Genomic DNA, 21,537 nt, shown 5'->3' with positions numbered 1-21,537 from the left:
CATCAAGTATAATCAGTCACGCAAGTATCCATCCATTTGGTGTGGGGGTCTGTCAGTCAGATATCAGGGCCGGTTCCCGTAAGGTAATGCTATTCATGGCTTAAAGAGGTGGTTCACCTTTACGTTAACTTTTGTAACGTATGTTATATATTATACTAATCCTAGCAACTTTTTATTTATTTGTTATAGTTTTATTATTTGCCATCTACTTCCACACCTTTCCAGCTTTCAAATGGGGGTCACTGACCCCGGCAGCCAAAAACTATTGCTCTGTGAGGCTACAGCTTAATTGTTATAGTTACTTTTTATTGCTCATCTTGCTATTCAGTCCCTCTTCATTCATTCTTCAATTCACATTCCAGTCTCTCGTCTAAACCACTGCCTGGTTGCTAAGTTAAGCAAGACCCTAGCAATTAGAAAGCTGCTAAAATGCCAAAATGGAGAGTTGATGAACAAAAAGCTAAATAACTGAAAACCCACAAAAAAAAAAAAAAAAAACAATTACAAATTGTCTTAGAATATCAGTGTCTACATCGTACTAAAAGTTAATTTAAAGGTGAACTACCCCTTTAAAACAATTCATTGGCAATGGCAAAGGCATCTCTACTGATATATAAGCAGGATAATAACACAAACTAGTACCTAGCATTGCCTTCCTGATGATCCATTAATATTATTGCATATGTCACACACAACATGAATCACTTTTATTTATTCTCGTGTTGTACTTTCAACTCCAACCTTTCAACACGGTCCTGGATGAGATTTCACCACTACCACTATAATCCTGATTTAAAAGATCTCTCCCACATATACATTTCATGAATACTGACCGACAGCCAGAACAAAGTGTGAATGGTATCTCCCAGCACCCCAGGGCCTCTCCTACAACAGAAGGGTCACATTATTCAGTATAATATAATTACTATGGGTTATGTGGATGACACAGCAAATCGCTGAAGCAGCAGTTGAGTTTTTGATATTATCAACAAAGAAATCATAGAAGGGAAGTCTGAAAGATGGCACTGAAAGAATGAAGAGTTACTAGGAGTAAGTGGGATATGGATGTGAAATGCCCCACATTTCCCTGGCAAAATAACCCATAATTGTCACATAAATGTATATAATTAGAGAATTACATACAGTCATGCCATTTTGTTGGAAAATCCGAATGCTTCATTAAATCTCTATATCAAATGGCAGCAGGAAATGGCATAATTACTACTAACATAAATACCAGGCCAGAAGAAGGCCTGACTGAGGAAGCACTCTAATAAAAACATTTATAGAACTTTTAGAAATGCTGCACATTATGAGATTCTGTTCCAGCTCAAGGCCTTTAGCAGGGAAGATCTGTGCCTCTAAAGATGCCCCAGTAGCTCCCCATCTTCTTTTCTGCTGATTCTCTGCACATGCTCTGTGCTGCTGTTAGTTAATGAGCTTAGGAACCCACTCATACAAGATACTGTATCTATAGAATATAAAAGGCACAATACAAGGCTGATTAGTTAATTAATTAGTAATACATTCAGATTCACATTACATGGCGGCTTTGAAACCAGTGTAATTTACATCAAAATTCAATAATCAGCTCTGTGGCATCATTTAATATAACGCAAGCCACATTTTCTCATTTAATTTAGCTCCTTAAAGCCACACAGGCCACACTGAATATGTGTACGTCACTGGCATATATAATATAAGATGGTGACCCCCTGTGCATAAGTTTGATGGCCTGGATCATTACTATTATAGAGATTTTGAAACTTTAGACAGGTGGCACAAACTGTGAGGATCTGTGCACCAGAGGCCACCCCTTTAGATTAGAGGAATGGAAGTTTCAGTTAAAGCAATGTAGGGGGGTTCTTCATGGTGAGGGCTGTAACGTTGTGGAATGCCCTGTCAGGTGCTGTTGTGATGGCAGATTCTATTTATCCCTTTAAGAGCGGCTTGGATGATTTGTTAAAAAAAGCACAATATAAAAGGCTATTGTGATATTAAAAGTTACAGTTAGTTTAGATTATGGTATATGCAGTTTATATATACGAGTGCATAGATAGGTCGGTTAGAGTGTGCAAATACATGTGAACTGGGTTTTTTTTGGAGGGGTTGAAATTGATGGATTTTGGTCAGCCCAACTTAACTATGTAACTATAGTGCAGTAAGTTCAGTGTATAAAGTTCCCTTTAAGACCCAAGGCTCCATGGAGAGGCCTCCCTCCCCACTTGTGAACCACAACTCAATACTTCCCCATTTGCTCAGGGGTATTTTTGGCCGCTGAGCCACCTGAAGTGGCTCCTGCGATGTGGTCTCCAGCTCTTACCTTTACATCACCAGAGGGGGTCCAGGGGGGACGCCAACTGAGTTAAGTGTCTCAACTTCCCCTATGGCAGCAGCTCCCCTGCATTTGCTGCACCTTATCATAAGAGGAGTTGATGGGTGCCATCTCACACCCCTTGATTTCCTCTTCTTTTCCTGCCAAGCAGGAGCATGTGCAGTTAAAGCCAGTTGATGGGAATGAGGAGGCAGTGACTCAGCTGTCATATGTTGGGAACCATTGTTAGTGTCAGAGTGTGGTCAGGAACAGGGTCACAAGACACAAGTGGCCCAGGGGCAATTACAAGTCCTTAGAGGAGAGTCTCTGTCTGTAGGCCTCCCCTGCTGTTCTGGAGTCTGCTCCTAGTTCCTAGTTACAGCACGTGAGGAGACAATGCAACTAGTAACATTTCCTGGTCACCTGTAAGCAAAGAGCTGATTGTTGCCACAAGTTACTATTTATATTAGCTTATAATACACAAGAACCATGAATATCCTGTAAATTATATCCTTATAAAGGGCACTTAGTGATATATCTTCTGTTGCATGACTTAGAAAGTCACCTTGGAGTTCCATGACCTGTATAAAAGCACTTGGTCTTTGGCCTCATACCTAGTCATGGAACTACTCAGTGAATTTTAGTATCTTGATATTTTACAATAGGGGGTACATTATATAATAGGGAGGAGCAGTTTTATTTATGCAGTGTGCTACTTACTCCATCATAATAAGTATGGGACACTTTTTATTCCTCTCACCCAGGGTGTGTTTGCCATATTTAGAACTCCTAATAGTCATTACAAAGAAGTGTGACACAGCCTAACTGTGCTGCATTTACATATCCATTGTCTCCTATGCAGCATTCCCATTGTGCAGTGTCATCAACTATTTTGCTTTGATAGAACACAGCCTGCAAGAGAAAGAAAAGAGGGGTACACACCCCAGTTTTACGCCTTGCCAGCACTCTTATTCTATGTATTCCCAACAGCAATACTGATTTATGAATAAATAACCAAGAGCTATATAGAATATACAGCATAATACTAATACGATAGTCTGCCACATATAGACAAAATCAGCAAGAATAAACCTCAAACTGGAATTTTAGCAGCACGACAGGTTTAGCCTGCTGTGTTCTGCCTGGGAGTAAAAAGTAGAACTGGATTTAAATAAGATGTCACCTCCAGGTGCAATATAATATTTCAGTAGTGGTTTGGAATACAACTTCTGATTTTCTGTAAATTATGTTGCTAGTAGCCTCTCAGAAGAGCATTACATGTGAGCTCCTGAAATACCTCAGTGGATAAATAAGCGGTTTCATAGAAGCACAAGTTAAATCCCAGGGTGCGCACAACTTTCAACTGCAGATGTGACCTTTAGCATTGCTTAGTGTATAAGGTGAAACTCTAATATTTCATATCATATCCTAGATATTTCATAGGATCACATAATAATCCTTTCCTGGATCATGGCTGTAAATCAAAATAAAGTTACTTCCCCCCACACAGAATACAAACCATGGGCTCAGTACTTTAAAGCCCTTTTAGTGATTACCAGTCATCTCTACAGCATAATAATTCAGAAAAAATACAAATGTATCCAGTGAAATGTCTTCTGACGCAGAGCAGGGGTAAAGCTGATGCATTTTCCCATGTTGGGAGAAAGAGATTGCACTTCGCAGTATAAACCCAGTGAAAACCCTAACACATATTATGACCTTAATGGGAGTCTGGCTGAAAATGCCACGGGGGAACATCTTCCTTTGTTTCCATTCCTCAGAGTCTCGTAAGGCAAAATCCTTGTAAAGATTCGAATTCCAAAGCTATTGCCTCACAAATAAAAAGAAAGTCCGCCAATGTTTTCTATCAAGTTATAAAAAGAACTGGACCTGTAGCTAGCTATAAACATGGCATGTTGTGATCGGACTTCAGAACCTACAGAGATGGGGGTTAACCCTTTATCGCTGGTAGAATATACAAAGCAAGGTCATGTGAGTGACCTTTCCATCACCTACAAAATACACGAAAAGTGAGGACCTGGTGCCTTATCCATTATCCATCCACGTTCCCAATAAACTTGCAAGGGCTTGCCCTGCTTGATTTGACTTGAGTGTCCGTGCTTATTTTTTGTCTGGACTTTTTGGAGAGTACCGATCCCTCCAGCATTTGTGCATCAAGCTTCACTGTCTCGGAGTGCCAGGGTGTGCGGGTAAGATTTCTTTTTTACTATGCCTTATCCATTGATTCATCATTAGTTTCAGTTTGATACTGACTCGAAATCAGCAATACATGGTTTTGAGAGCAATTCAGCAAGTCATCTACACAAAAACTTTCTGCTTGCTGAATGAAATTTGTGAATATTTGCATACCACTCATGGTTTTCCATTGAAAGAAGGGCAATAATAGTCTGATCTATGTAAATACGTTAGTGCCTCCTAAGCAGTCACTTGGTTTCTCTCATGGCAGAGGCAGAAGTCGTCCAGGGTTCATTCTATTGAGGTACAAATAATATAGAATGTACTTGAAAGGAACTTGTTATTCTAACAGGTCTCTGAACTAAATAAGGCACAGGGTAGGGCCCGAGATGCTTTGGAACGTACAGTGTTCTGTGTAGCAGAACAAGTCTGTCAGGTCACTTGATACCTCCTATTCAATATGGGATCTGTTGTCTGGTCATAGCCAGCACCAGTAGTCACATTATGCAGAGGTAAATTTAAGAAGATGCCAAAAGGCCTTTTAAACTTACATCATGCTTACATGCACAGCAAACATTAGTCACAGCCATTAGTGAAATGATGATGAAGCTGTAATGCTGCAGGATTGCCCTCTCTTTTATAATACTCAGCCTATGACTAGCTCATGGTTACAGAGTGTTATGATGACAGACATGGAAAACCCATACAGAGGAAACCACGCATATGAATCATCATTATAAAGAGAAATTATAACTGGAAAAATTATGTTCCACAAAAAAATGGAAAAAAATTGTGGTCAGAAAGAACTGACAGCCAGGGAACTAGCAACAAATATTGCATCAGGTAGACGTGGACACATATCCACTGAAACATTATCTAGATCAGTGCTGTCCAACTTCTACGGTGCCGAGGGCCGGAATTTCTCTAGCAGACATAGTGGAGGGCCGCTAATGGACGCCAGTTTTGACCACTCCCCTTTTTGAAACCACACCCACTTCAAACCACACCTATTTTATCACAATGGTGGTAGCACAGCAAAATCCCAAATGCTTGATCCTTACTGTGGGGATATCAACCATCATTCATATGTGAAAGAATTATGTCATATTAAGATATACCCTTAAATTCCATATGCCTCCTCCTCCCCTGTGGATAGCAGAGCAACCCCCAGTACATAATTACACACCTTTGGGACCATTTAATGGCTATTTCCAACTGCTAACAAACTCCCACAACAAACCCCTGCCAGGTTCACCTCCCACAAGCAGCATAGGGCAGGCAGAGTATGGCACACACAGGCAGCACTCTGCCTGTCCTATGCTGTCTGTGTGTGCCATACTCTACCTGTCCTACCCTGACTGTGTGTGCCATACTCTGCCTGTCCTACCCTGCCTGTGTGTGCCATACTCTGCCTGTCCTACCCTGCCTGTGTGTGCCATACTCTGCCTGTGTGTGCCATACCCTCCCTGCCCTATGCTGGCTGTATGTGCCATACTCTGCCTACAGTACCTATGTCTGAGGTGTGAAGAAGTGAACAATGGGAGTGATTACAGTCTGAGCCTGAGGTGTGAACACTGCAGGGGGTGAACAATGCAGGTATTAAAAGGTGTGAAAAACACAGGGGATTACATTTTTAAACAATACAGAGGGATTACAGCCTGAATCTGAGGTGAGAACCATGCAGGGGGCCAGTTAATCTCAGTACTGATACCATTTAATGCTTACTCAAAAGGTAAGCCATCAAAGCAGCCAGACAGGTGGGGGGCCACACAGAGGGGGGTCGCGGGCCGCATGCGGCCCGCGGGCCGCCAGTTGGACAGCACTGATCTAGATAGAGTTTATTAGGAGAATGTGCTGAACAACTGGAGATACAGCAATAGGAGCCATATGTTACCTCTTTTCTTAGATCTCCAGTAGAGAACCATGTTCATCTTAGCCATTTAGTGCAACTGTGTAACCATAGCTCATGAGCATCTCTGGGGACCTACACTGGTGTCTCACTGCGGTATGCGCTAAAGAGATGGGTAGCACATTATGCCCATGCAAGGAGGTGGTTGACCATTAATAAGCTCAAAAGTGTCAAGGTCCTTTATTAGGACAATGGCCCACAGGGAGATCTCCCTTAGAGGTGACCATTGTGTCACAGAATACAGAATGTTAAGTTTTGCTTTCAAAACTTTGGTGCCTGAAAAAAGATTTGTCAAAATGAATGGGGAAAAAATTAAGTCATTGGGGCACATTTATCAAAGTAAGATTGATTTGGAATACAAAAAAATTGTAATTTTTTCTATTTTATAGAACTGTGCATATTTTCCGCATTTTATATATATATATATATATATATATATATATACATATACACATATATAGATATTCACCATTGTAACTTCTAGGTTTTTAGATGTCACAGCCGCAAAATGTATTTTGTTATGTATAGTTTTTGCTGCATTTGATTATTAGATTGTACATTTGTATTGAATTTTGTGTGGTATGGTTTAGAACGTTAGACTCTAGCAGCACCAATGGGAACCACTAGAGTAGCAGCGTATTTCTCCTTTTTGGCAAATTCATTTTGTCTCCTGTGCCACCAGACCTCTAGGGAACATAGAAGCTTTAAGCCAGTAAATGTATTCTTGTAGGAATAATGTCTCTTTTGAAAGCAGGTTACACCATACAGTATCTTGAAGCTTGAAAAGCAACTTGGTTTTCCAGTTATAGAAAATATTCTCTGGTGTAGCTGGGTATGATCTGTAGTGGTGCCATCAACCCACTGGGCACAGAAGCATTCTAAGTATTACCTTTATTGGAAGATTGGCAAGTCTTTACTATAATTATCATAACTGCTGCAGATTAAGAACTCATCACAGATGCTGTATGCCCTTACCCTCAGCACTTAAGACCAGGGGCATTAGTATAGAACAAGCAGGAGTACATTGTACACAAAATATTTAAACCACAGAACCCATTCCCTTTGGTTTTAATGTACAGCGCTGCGGAATATGTTGGCGCTTTATAAATAAATGTTAATGTAATGTAATGTAAAGTTGGGTGGCTAAGGATGCTGGTAATTGTACCACCAGCAGGGCAGACAAACATATATGACTTCCTGACATTAAAGGACAATAAATGTCAAAGCAAATCATACAGGGGTTGAGCGTCTCCAGACACAGGTATGTGCTGTGTTGGCTCATAATATTCAGTAGGAAGGGCCTTGGCTGGAAGTTTTAGTAGAAGCTGCTGCTTTCTGGCTCCTCCTTCACAGATCTGGCACGAGCTACCAAATACTATTTTCTCATAAATATTTGTCTTTGCAGTTCAAGAAGGATGACAGTGACTCAGTCTGCCTGTATTTATTCATTCAGAAAAGAGCTTTCTTTAGTCTTTGCACGCGAGGGAGTGTTTCTGATGGTCATTTAGCCTTTTTTGAAGAAAGCTCACTTTCCCTTAATATGCATGCCAAATTCCTGAAACACCTTCCTTTCCACACCCAGCAGAACAGAGCCCCAGGTTGTACATTTTCTGCCAGTGCAAAGCATTTCCGTTGGGTGTGGAAATACTATTCAAAATGAAGAAGCAACGAACTTCTAACCTTTTTTCCAAAGAACAGTAGCTTAGCACCTGCCTTTAGACAGTGTGTAGCACTTAAGGGCAAATTAAACAGAGTGTAAAAGGAGCATTCTCTGCTAAATTCTCTAGAAGCCCACACAAATGATAGGGGTTTTGAAATAACCAACAGAGAGAATCCTACTGCTAATTTTCCCATTTTTTTTTTTTAGATAAAATTCCCCAGATATTTTATTAAAAAAAAATGTATTCTTTTTTTAAACAAAAAATTCTGTATTTATATTTTTGAGATAAACAGTGCTCTGTTAAATTCCTGTGCCATTGGCATGACTGGACAATGATTCCTTGTTAGTACAAGCTGAATATCCATAAGCACTATTCACCTAGTAAGTACTGTTAGTAAGTACCAGCAGCCTTTGGCTGCCTTCAGAAACATAGACACAAGTGCTCGGGCTGCAAAAGACCAGTGTTGTAGCTGTGAATAAGGAGTGTGGGTGAGTGCTGCATGCCTCTCCAGTTCAGCAATATCTAACACATCCAGGCATAAATCGGTGACCCATGCTGGGTAGAATGGAAGTGGAAGAACCTGGCCTGCATAGAGCTCTTGCCTAAGTCAAAGTGAATACCTGTGGGATGAATTGGAACTGAGCTTAATGCCCAACATCAGTGCCCAAACTTACTAATGATCTTGCAGCTGAATGGAAATAAATCCTACCAACAATGTTCCAACAAGCAGGGAAAAGCCTTTGCAGAAGAGAAGAGACTGGTATAGCAGCCAAGGGAGGACCAGCTTCATACTAATACTTTAGTTTTTTGCATGAGATGTTAGAGGAGCAGATGTCCAGATACACTTGGTAATTTAGTGTATTTGAATACTGGCTATCCTATTGTCTGCACCACTAAGAAACCATACTATGAGAGTGGATGTTGGACTGGCCAAGATAACCAATTATATATTCTGGTCCTGTATGGTGGATGCATTAAATCCAGTTATGGTCTTAGTGCTACCATGAAAATAATCTTCACTAACCAAAAATAAACGGAGCACTCATGGGACTATAGAAATAGTAAACATTCAGGTGTCTCATATTTGTATAAGTAAAATTAGGCTAAAAACAAATTTCACATGCCAGCCCCAGCTAATGAAATGCAAACACTTGTTTTGTGTTCTAAAATGGTTGAGAAAATAATCTAAATCAGAAGTTTTCCACCCTTTTGCTCTAGTATCACCTCACCGCCTCACTTTAGCTCACAAAAGGACACATTAAATTACATTTGCTGGTGTGAATGTCATGTGCTTATGTGGTTTGTGAGTCTGAACGGGCGGTCATTGTACTGCATAATTTGTGGTGTTGCCTATGCTAAAATTGATTTTATAATATTTTTTTAACTACTGAAAAGCAGTAGTATCTCATACCACAAACAGATAGAACATTTCTAGAATCAGAAGCAAACAGAGGGGCCAGATCTTTCAGTCTCTGCTGTGCTTCTACAGAGGTGAGGAGCCTTGTTTAGCCTCCAAAAAAACAATTCCCATCCCAGAAATTACATTTTATTTAAATTCCCTGCAACCTAATTTTTTTTCATTACAGGTCAAGATGGCGATACCAGAAATCTATCCTATGCTACACTAACAGTACTTGCCATACTGTGAAAGGAAATACATGGCAGATTGAGTTACATGAAACACTGATCTGCATGATGGCACCACTGGAACTATTGCTGAACTCGATTCCACCTCTCCATCATTTAGAAAAGGGACATGCTTCTCCTTATCGACTGAAAGTTCACTTGCTGGTGATCCCATATCTACTAAATAAAGCTACAACTGTAGAAAAGACAGCTGTAGAATGGGAAGCAGCACACAAGGGTTTTTGTGGCTCTTCTAATCATTAGGGCTGTGACACATGGGGAGATCAGTCGCCGCGCGACAAATCTTCCTTGTTGCAGGCGACTAATCTCACGGAAATGCCATCCCACCGGCTAGAATGTAAATCGCCAGTGGGAGGGCATAAGTAACGGCGCGATTTGCCGAAGTTGCCTTTAGAGGAAACTGTCTGTGATGCCTATGGGATGTCACCTTGCAACCATGGTATTGTAAGCTTGTCAATCGCTAAATATCATTCAGATGGTTATGGCACCATGACTTAGATGTCCAATCAAATGAATTTATGGATGTGATTGCTTATGCTGCAGTCCCAGCACTCAGACATTTCTCTGACATATACAGAGATATATACTTTTTCCTGCAGTGAGATAAGCTGTACAAGTCATTTTATATACAGGTATGGAACCTTTTATCCAGAATGCTTGTAATTTGGATCTCATAGTTTAGATCTACTAAAAATCATTTAACATTTAATGAGAAGGAAAGATAAAAGCTAAGGAAGCTTAATTAGAAAAATCTATATAAATAAATAAATACAACCATAAACACTTACAGAATTGCTTTGTGAAAATAATCACATTTCTTTCCTTTTATTTTGTATACATGATCTTCTGCATCAGACTTCCTTCAGGACATGGCACGAGTCTGCTCTGTTTGCTCCTCTCTCCCCCTCCCCTTTCTGCTGTAATCTGAGATGAGAGCTGTTCCCTGCAATCTTAAACAAACAAGGGGAGCTCTAGGGCTGTTTATGGTAAGGCATTTTGCAGAATAGCTATAGCGTTCTAGCTTGCACTATTGTGACTAATCTATTGGTAATAAAATGCCTGAGTAGCTTTCCTCCTCCTTTTAATAAACCCAATAGGATTGTTTTGCCCCCAATAAAGATTAATTTTATCTTAGTTAAGGGCCAAGTACAAGGTACTATTTTATTATTACATTATTTGCTTAAATGGAGCCAATTAGAGACAGCCTTCCTGTAATTAGGAACTTTCTGGATTATGGGCTTCCGGATAACGGTTCCCATACCTGTACTTCATAAAAGCTCCACAAGCAGCAACAAGGTGGGATGCTTATCCAGCATATTAATGGTAAAGTGCAACATCTGTAGTTCTGTGTATTAGAGATAGTTAACACAAACTAAAGCATAATGGAATTTTTATGAAAATAAGTTGTAATTCAGCAGTAAATGACAAACTAAGGCTTCTTAGTTTTAGACAAAATTACTGACATGGATTCTCCTTTTGTGTACACTTTAGCCACATTTAACCCTTTCTGTGCCAGAAAGGAAGAATGAATGGTACTGGTACTTTCATGTCAGTACTGTACTCCAGTCCCTAAAGAGTGTGCATGCTTGTGCGCGCTGGTTTGCCTAAATCTGCCATTTATTGCAGCCTAGAGAAAACTTGAAGACAATTGCATCATGTCCCAAAAATAAATATGGGCCTAATCATATCCACACTATTTTTGCCAACACCACAAACAGAAACAAGGCAATTTCAAGTATGCTAATGTTTTACTGGCTATGTTTTGGGACCAGATATGTACTGTAGCCATAGGAGAAATGAATGCTGAGGTCACAAATATCAAGTCTGAAGATACGGTTATTCAGATTTTCAAATGTAAAAAGATAAGATAAAAAGACAAGAACTAAAGAATGTGTGGGGGATATGCTTGTCAGTAATTGGGGATATGCTTGTCAGTAATTAAAAAAGGAATTCTCAAAGAATCAACTGCAGTCTCTGCAACACATCAGGGAATTTAATGATAAATCCTATTAGTTTGGATGATCTGATATTGTAATGGAAGATTCCACTCTGTTTGCTCATGTGTCTGGCACAAAGGTGGTGGAATCTGGTTCTGGATAACGCCTTCTTTCTTGATATGACATGTATTACTGATGTTTCTGTCTGAATTACTTACACCTTTGTAGATGATAAATTGAACATGATTTCTGTGTGCAGAAAGTCTGCGCCCTTCACATTATTCATGCAAAGGCAAAAATGGGACAACAGGTCACAAACTACCTGTTCTTAAGATTTCAAACACTGATCCACGGTGAAATATTAACACTGATCGAAGATTCTGGTGTTTACAATCTGCCAGATAACCCTTCCCACCCTTAATCATACATTTTAAAACATTCTTCAATAACAAACAGACTGAACAATTCTTTGCTCATCTAAGTAATAGCAGCACCAACAATGCCCCTAACCCTGGACGGTCATGGGTCCTAGTTTTACATAGGATTCTGCATAAAACAGCCAGAGATATGTTGTAATCTGCATGAATATGAAAATATTAGTGTGATGATGTCCTTCCATCCATATCTCTGTCTCCCACGCAGAATAACCCCATGCTTTTATCTAAAATAATACTTTATACATTCAAAATGCATGTGGTGTACCTTTTGCACCTCAAATCCCAAACTAGAGGTACATTTGGCACAGTAACTTGTCCATTTAAAACAAAATGTCTGTTTCCGGATTAAAGTTGTAGTTACTACAAAAACAGTTGTCCCTTAAAGTTGTCAGATACTTCTGTACTGCTTTCTTTTCTTATGGCCACTGGCTTAATTGAACAACCAAACTTTCACTTGGAAGTTGGACATCTGAAGGCATGCAAGCCTGTCTTGGGACAGAAGATAAGCTCTGGTAACATTGGGTATCCATGCTTATCCAAATCAGTGCATCTTCCGGCTTCTGATGATACTCCTCTTCGCTCAGATGCCATTAGTAAGATCATTAATTACACGTGCTTTAACGAGCTTCTTTAGGAATTCCTTCTCCTTTTGGATGTTATGAGTCCAAGACTGGAACAGAGTCAAGAAATGTATTAGTAATGCCAGACATATCCTTATGGATCTCTTAGTCTTTTTATCATTGAACTTATAACATTTTTTAACTTTTTCATTTGAACTTGTCTGATTTAGCCACCCACTTAGAAAACACATAAATATCATATTAACGGTAGTGCTGATCAGACAAATAACAGCTGGATATAAATTCTGTCTATGTTTAAATGTGGATCATTGCATGAAAGCATGTGTGAATAAAAACTGGAGAGGGGCATGCCACCAAATCAAAATGCTTCCATACGCTTCGCTATATCATTATTTATTAACAAAGACATATGACTCTAATATTGTTCTGAACACTGGAAATGATTTAAGTGTCAGACTTTCTATGTGAAGCATACAGGTCACGTTATCTGCATCCATGGCTCTATAGAGTGACCCTTTGATCTATTTCCTTGATTTGTGTCTTTTCTTTTTTTGGTCTTCAAAGGCAAGTTCTCTTGCTCTGAAATCATCCTCTGGCATTGCGTACATGCTACTGAACTTGTAATCTGATATTGAGAATTGTAAGACATGTCAATCTATAGTCAAAATGCAATGTAAAAAATGCAAAGGGGGCATTTAATGATAAGCATTTAAATAAAGAAGTAGTAAGCAGATGTCACTCAAAAAAAATGTTGTTATTTGGAACCTCATTCTTGTAGCCACAGTGGAAATGAGTGAAGACCAGAACAAGACCATCTGATAAAGAAGGACTTAGTCTATATCTATACTGAATTATTTTATGCAATCCTTCTATTTCAGTGGGATATTGAAAAGTAACTATTACCTCTTTAATGGCTGCCATCTTGATAGTCTCATAATAGTGCAGTGGAGCATTAGGCAGATTCATGTCATAACCAAATCCTGCGACTGCCACCTCATCACAGTTATGTAGTGCCATAGTTATAGCCACGCTACCCAGCGTTGGGATATTCTGTGAGAAAAGGAAAATAAAAATATGAATAAGCACAAACACAACTAGAAATGGAAGTTTGAGAACAAACTTCATGTTGGGTTGAAAAACCTAAAGTCACTGAATGAAAATCTGAGCACTTTTTCTAACCTTCAACCACAGTTATATAGTAAAATCCACTGTGCAAAGTTTGGGGTCCCTGGTTTTAATAGTGTCTGAATGGCAGCAATTTAAATTTCCCCACTGAAAGTCAACTAGTGACATCTGATTGGCGGTTGGTGGCTCCACCCCCTTTTTCTAACCCAGAACTGCAGTTACCCAGTGACTAACTCTGCAAAGTTTAGGGACCCTAGGATTAATAATTAAAGAACGGCAGCAGTTTAAATTACGACCAATAAAAGTCAATTGGTACATTGTGATTGGTGGTTGGTGGGTGTGCCCACTTTTTCTAACCTTGAGTCGAAGTCACCCAGTGACACACAGTGAGCACCCTGGCATAAATAGTGCAAGAATGACATCATTTTTTAAAATTTCAATAACATTCAATGGATGAAATCTGATTCTTTTCCTATTTTTGAACTGCAGTCCCCCAGTGACCAACTTTGCATAAAAACTGTGTGACTGACAGCATTTTACACTTCACCATTGAAAGAAAATAGGTGAAATGTGATTGGCTGTTAGTGGCCCCACCCACTTTTTTCTAACTTTGAACGGCAAATACCCAGTGACTAACTTTGGAAAGTTTAACAACCCTGGAATTAATACTTAAATAATGGCATCAGTTTAAATATAAACCAATGAAATTTAATGGGTGGAAATGGATTGGCTGTTGGTGGCTCTGCCCACTTATTCTATCACTGAATATGTAGTCAGCCAGCGACTGTGCAAAGTTTGGGAACCCTGACATAAATAGTGTGAGAAAGGCAGCATTTTAAATTTAAACAAAAAAATTCAATAGGTGACGTTTGATTGGCTGTTGGTGGCTCCACTCACTTTTTAAAACCTAAAAATCTAGTCCCCTACTGGCCCTGGTGTAAATACTGTGAGAATGGCAGCAGGTTGAATTTCCCCATTGAAAATCAATAGTTAAAATCTGATTTGCTGTTGGTGGCTCCACCCACTTTTTCTAACTCTGAACCTCAGTTACCTGGTGACTAGCTCTGCAAAGTTTGGGGACCTTAGTATTACTATTTAAAGAATGACAGCAGTTTAAATTTAAACATATGAAGTCTATAGGTGAAATCTGTGAAAATGGGCTGTTGTTGGCCCCACTCACTTTTCTAAACTTTGAATATAGTCACCCAGTGACAAACTGTGGAAAGTTTGGGGACCCTGATCTTAAACATGTGAGAATGGCGGCAGTTAAACTTTCCCCACTGAAAACAATGAAAGAAACGTGATTGGCTTTTGGAGGCCCGCCCACCTTGACTACGAAGTCACCCAGTCACAGTGACTCACCCAGTCACAGTTTGGGAACCCTGGCATAAAATCAATAAAAATCAATAGGTGAAATTTGATTGGCTGTTGGTGGCCCCGCCCACTTTTCAAAACTAAAACTGCAGTTCCCTAGTGACCAACTGTGAAAAGTTTGGGGAATCTGGTGTTAATACTGTGAGAATGGCAGCAGGTTGGATTTCCCCATTGAAAGTCAATAGTTAAAATCTGATTGGCTGTTCACAGCTCTGCCCACTTTTTCTAACCTTGAACTGTGGTTACCTGGTGCCTAACTCTGCAAAGTTTGGGGACCCTGGTGTTATTACTGTGAGAATGGCAGCAGGTTGGATTTCCACCAAGTCAATAGGTAAAATCTGATTGGCTGTTCACAGCTCCGCCCACTTTTGGGCATCCAACAATCATCATATTTTCATTCAGGCTGACCCCATGACTGTGTGATTCAAGTTTGGGGAGTGTAGCCTCAAAGCTGTAAGATTGGCAGCAGTTTCAATTTCCCCATTAAAGTCAAAGGCTGTAATTGGCCCCTCCCACTTTGGGGGTCATCCAACAAATGTTGCGGTTTCATTCTGGGTGCCCCCATTATTATGTTATTCAAGTTTGGGGGTTGTCGCTTCAAAGCTGTAAGAGTGGCAGCAGTTTGAAAATCTTCCCAGTCAAAGTCAATGGGAAAATTAGGGGGTTCAGAGTGGCGCCACAAAAAGACGGGGGGCGGGATTGCTTAAAAAAGCACAAGCAATCTGCTCCGCTATAGGGCGAAGAAGTGTGGAGAGTTTGGGTGTTGTACCCCTAAAACTGTAGGAAGAGTAGCGTTTAGAAAATGGGGGGCACTAAGAAAAATAATAACTAGAGAGGTACATTTCCTGAAGAAAATGTGAGTGGTGCTTGCAATGGCAAAACTCGTGTCCCTGCTGGGGCAATTAACTGCCCACCCCTCAGAAAAGGCATAGCACCCCATTCCCGAATAAGCCACACGGTTTGACACCTCATTCATGGGTCTACGACAAACTAGTTATTCGCCAAAATCCCCATTATAAGTCAATGGGGCAAATTTGGGGACCTCTCTTGCCCCGGGGGTAAAACTTATATCCTTCTGACACAGGTTACAAACCTCTTCAAATGTGGTAAATTTCACGTTTCTAAAAAAATCCCTTTCTGCACTACAATCCGTCAAAGTTGGCCTCAATGTTAAGTCCCCCTGCGGGGGCAATTAACCCCCCACCCCTTTGAAAAGTCATAGCATCCCATTCCCGAATAGGCCGCACGATTTGACACCTCACTCATGGGTCTATGACAAACGGCGCAGGACTAGTTACGCGCCGAACTTTTGTACGGAAGAATAATAATAAGCCTGTGAGATAATAGTGATGCTCGCTTCGCAAGCACCACTAATAAGAAGAAGCGGAAGAAGCAGCCAGTTCCTGTCCTATCATCATCTATAACTAATTTTACTAAATAATAACTAATCTTATGTATTCCACCATCAAACATGCTGTTGAATTCATAAAAGGAGAAAAAGAGTACAACTTTTTTTTTTTTTTTTTTAAGTCACATGGAATTCCCTTGCATCCTGGGCTGGAGCAAGTGTAGCTGACCAGGCCTTAGGGTTGTCCTGCTCCCCACTGACTGACCAAAGTAAGGATACTGTGGGTCAGGGTTGTGTTCTAACAAAGATACAGAAAAAAATCTAATATGGAGGCCATCAGTAAACAGGCACCATATGAAAGGTACTTGTTGCTATTTGGCCTTAAAAATCTAGCAAGGGAAAGGTGCTGGGAAGATAAGTGAGGGGCTCAAATTCTTAAATTTAACTTCAATGGAACCCTGTGAATTGCTGCTTCAACAAAAAGTGGCAAAATGGAATGAGCTTAATAATATATACTGTCAAGTTCAATTAAAGGAGAAGGAAAGCCTAAGTAACCTGGGGGTGCCAAAATGTTAGGCACCCCCCAAGTGACTTTAATCGCCTACCTTGTACCCCGGCTGGTGCCCCTGTTTGGAGAAAACAGCACCAGCCCGGGGTAGCAGCGAACGGTTCCTTCTTCCGCGTTGACGCATTGTGCATGCGCATTAGAGTGAAAAGCCGAACTTTAACAAGAAAGTCGGGATTTTGCCACAGAAGAAACGCGGAAGAAGGAAGCGCTCGCTACAGGTACCACGGCTGGTGCGGTTTTCTCCTAAAAGCAGTCTGATACCTATACTATGGGTGTATAATGGTACAAAGCTGCCAAGCGCTTTTATACAGGTCACTAAGGTGAATTCTAATAAACTCAGATTTTGCTAGGGGTGATACCTTATTTAATATCATACACAAGTTTCCAGGTGTCACATGACAAGTGATATCACCATTCTGATAACACCATTTTTAGGATATATTTTACCGGTTAATCATGGCTTGTGTATTATACAATAAAACACACTAAGCTACCAGATCATTTGAGGGTTTTAAATAATTGATAATCTAACATAAAAGTGGTCAAATTTCACAATTTATCAGCCAGTGGAAGAGTTAAAAATAGAGCTTCTGGAAGGCTCTCATTTCATATTCTGTAACTTTAGATGATGATAATCGTCAAGGGACTAAATGTGGTCATCAGGAATGCTATTTATTTAGTAAGGATGGTATTAATTATCACTTGATATGTCCCTGGTGCTACCAATCTTCATATCATTATTTCCTGCAGAGGATGAGGATCGTTTCATGTCAGCCTTGGCCTGTTCAATGCACAGACCAGATGGAAACACTAAATCAGCTCGGGATGAGATTAATCACCCATATGTCATGATGCAAACCTAGTGAAAGTTGGAGATTGCCCTCATTCATTTCTCTGGACAAACCAAGCACTGCTTTATTGTCAAAAAATACATTTTCTTAGTGCTTTCATTTGGTTTATACACAATAAATTGTGCTTGATTGCATTTCTGTTTTGTTTCTCTTAGTTTTTATAGGGAAAGTCATGTGTCAGAGTATAAATAACAGGAAGAAATAAGGCTAGTAAGGGGCAACCTAGCCACATTATATTATATAGCTTATATTTGTAGTTTTTAGATTTCCTAGGTTCAGACTGCTTTTTTAAGGATTTTTCAATCAGCTACAAGCTCTTTGCCAGGGATGGGCTGCACCTCAATGAAGCTGTTGCTTTGGGGGAGAAGATTGCTAGAGGGCTGGAGGAGATTTTAAACTAGGCGTGGGGGGGGGGGGGGGTGGAAGGTGCAACGAGTAATTATTGTTATTTATTGTTAATTCTGTGGTAGACAGTTTGCTGAGGTTGTGGGCATAGTAAGGGAAAATGCAGCAAGGACCAACAATTGTATATGCAAAATTCTCACGTTGGTACCAGTATTAAATGTATGTTTCCAAATGCAAAGAGTCGGACTGGGAAAATGGGGAGAGCTGGAGCTGCTGAGGAAATATGATATGATTGGCGTTGCTTGTTCTGGAGGGACAGAGGCAATCAAAAAGGAGGAGGAGTGTGTCCGTTCGTTAATCAGGAATTAAAAGAAAATATTAAAGAGGGAGTGATGGTGGTAACAGAGGGAGCTGAATCCTTATGGGTTGAGCTTCTCACTGCTAGTTTGGGGCAAATGATAATAATGGGGGATTTTAATTACCCTGATATTGACTGGAGCAACAGTACTGCCAGGACATTAAATGGGAACAAGTTAATAAACTTATTGCATGACAACTTTATGTCACAGGTTGTTGAAGAGCCAACCAGAGCTAGTGATCTCTAATGACCCAGAACGTATAGCAAATGTGCAAGTGGTTAACCCCTGGGTAACAGTGACCAAAATGTTATTTCATTTGATGTTTGGTGCAAAACACAAATAGGGCAACGAAGACCCTGAATTTCAGAAAAGCAAGTTTTATCTCCTTTAGGAAAGTGCTTCAGAGCATATTCTGGGGAATCATGTTTTCTGTTAAAAACACAGAACAGAAATGGTTGTCATTTAAAATTAAATTAAATCATTACTGTTATTTATTCCATTAAGAAATGTAAAAGTGTTAAGAATCATCCTATGTGGCTTAATTCTGAGGTTAATAGGGAAAAAAAGGAAAGCATTTAAGAAATATAAGTCAGAGGAGACAGAAGCTGCATTTAATGAATATAAACATTATAACAAGTTTTGTAAAACAACCCAGAAGGCAAAGATAGAAAATGAGGAGCGCATTGCTGCAGAAGATAAAACTAACCCCAAAAAGTGTGTTACGTATATTAATATTAAAAAGATTCAGGTTAAGAGTGTGGCCCCACTGAATTATGGTAACAATATTACAACGGATACAGAAAAGGCAAATATGCTAAATCAGTTCTTTTCTTCAATGTATACAATATAGGGGCCAGAGTGCCAACCCCACCCAATAGCTGCACAGTTGGCTCAGCTCATTATTGTCAGTGGTTGACGCACGATATGGTGCATAAAGGTTTACTCAAAATTAATGCAAACAAGGCACCTGGGCCAGATGGAATACACCCTCGGGTACTGAGAGAGCTAGGTTCAGATTTAAAAGGCCTCTGTTTCCGATATTCTCAGGCTCGCTTTCATCTGGTATGGTACCTAGGGACTGGAGGAAAGCTAATGTCATTCCTATATGTAAAAAGCGAGTAAGATCTCAGCCTGGCAATTATAGGCCAGTAAGTTTTACATCCGTGGTGGGCAAGTTATTTGAAGGCTTGTTAAGGGATCACATTCAAAATTATGTAGTGGAGAATGCCATTATGAGCAGTAATCAGCATGGCTTTATGAAGGACAGGTCATGTCAGACAAATTTAATTGTTTTCTATGATGAGGTTAGTAAGAAGTTGGACAGTGGGGGTGCAGTAGAGGTGATCTATTTGGATTTTGCCAAAGCATTTGATATTGTGCCCCACAAATGGCTGCTTTCTAAACTAAGGTCTATTGGTCTGAGTGAAGTCGTTTGCACATGGATAGAAAACTGGCTATAGGATCAGGTACAAAAAGTGGTTTTTAATGGTACATTGACTTCTACAACCAACATTTTATAAAAAAATGGTTAAAATGAAAAACTGAAAATATGAGAATTTTTGGCATCCATCTGAAAGCAAGGAGAATTGCACCTTTTTTCTAAGTACTAGATAACAAAGGGGCTAAAGTTAGTTTCTGGCGTTAGTTTCTTTAAGTAACATTAGGGCTGATTCACTAAAGGTCGATAAGTATTATCGCACGCTTTTTTGCGTTAAAATAGACGTGAAAATTAACGCGTGATTTGCTACAGTGTTACCGCATGTGTTAAGTTGCATATCGCATGCGTTAATTTACGCGCTACCGCGTGTTAATTTTAACGCATTAGTTAATTTGCACGCCGAAATAACACTAACGCATGATTCACAAACACGTGCTAAAGACGTGCTAAATACCGCATTAGTCTATGCCTAGAAGCAGGCGGTAATTATAGAAAAGTACAGTTAATGAGCTTTTGGCAACACAATAAGGACTTTGCAGTGTGATTTATTCAAGTCTGTGTTGGCCATAGAGTGATGCATCCTCCAGTTTGCAGGGAAATGGTCATTTTCAGTACAGTAATTTTCCGAAAGTAATGGCGTGTATGGCTAACATGGCGGCGCGGCAAATATTTGTACGTGGTGCTTTGATTAGCGCTCGTTCCGTCAAATACCGCACGAAAATAGTCTTCGTGACTAAAATAACGCAAGCAGCATCACGTGTAAATTAACGCAAGTATCCTTTTAGTGAATCGTGCGTTAAGACGCGAAAAATTAGATGCGATAACATTTTTAACACATGCTATAAATAACACACGTTTTATCGACCTTTAGTGCATCAACCCTCTTGTGTCTTATACTGGTAATACTATGCCATGCATGCTTTCCCAAAGTAAAAAACAACATTTTCAGGGTTCATCTATTAAATGAATATGTGCATCACAACATCTCATTATGGAGATCACAACCAATAAAAAGAGGTGCATTGGTATTGCTAATCCAGTTCTGGCACCCATAGTTAATCTAGGCCCCATGAGAAAATGTTTCAGAAACAACAGCTTGACTAAAGCAACATTTCTTAATCTTTTTCTCATGGGACCCAGATTAATTCAGCTTCATGAACTGGATTAAAACAAATATCAGTTGCAGTAAGATATCTCACTTTATTAAAGAGAAAAATAGAGGCCTCCATAAACAGCATGGCCATCCACTTTTAGGCCCTAACCCAAGTTAAGAATCCTTGCACTAAAGATACATTAGCACCCAACACAGACCCTAACAAACTTGAGCGCAAACAGCATGGCAGCTTTAATAAAAACAAGTTTAATTTTAAAAAGACAGCATAAATTGATCATTCTGGGACCAAAACTATGGCAAAGAAAACAGTACAGAAATACTGTTCCTTCTACA

At 39.8% G+C, this 21,537-nt stretch overlaps 1 protein-coding gene across 8 annotated transcripts in view; it reads right to left on the bottom strand.

Annotated features, from left to right (window-relative positions):
• Window positions 1-10,550: 10,550 nt before the first annotated feature.
• Window positions 10,551-21,537, bottom strand: part of st3gal3 (ST3 beta-galactoside alpha-2,3-sialyltransferase 3) — a 140,397-nt gene continuing 129,410 nt past the window's right edge. For 6 of the 8 annotated variants that reach the window (XM_012960777.3, XM_012960780.3, XM_012960776.3 and 3 more), the window contains 2 exons: window positions 13,586-13,732; window positions 10,551-12,771 (listed from right to left, as the gene is read on the bottom strand). In XM_012960777.3, coding sequence (XP_012816231.1) covers window positions 12,682-12,771; window positions 13,586-13,732 — 237 coding nt within the window. In that variant the 3' untranslated portion in view covers window positions 10,551-12,681. 8 annotated transcript variants of the gene reach the window in all.

Source organism: Xenopus tropicalis, chromosome 4, assembly GCF_000004195.4.
Source record: "Xenopus tropicalis strain Nigerian chromosome 4, UCB_Xtro_10.0, whole genome shotgun sequence".
Classification (NCBI taxonomy): Eukaryota; Metazoa; Chordata; class Amphibia; order Anura; family Pipidae; genus Xenopus; species Xenopus tropicalis.
Note: the sequence above shows the minus strand (reverse complement) of the source record. Positions and strands in the feature narration are given on the sequence as shown.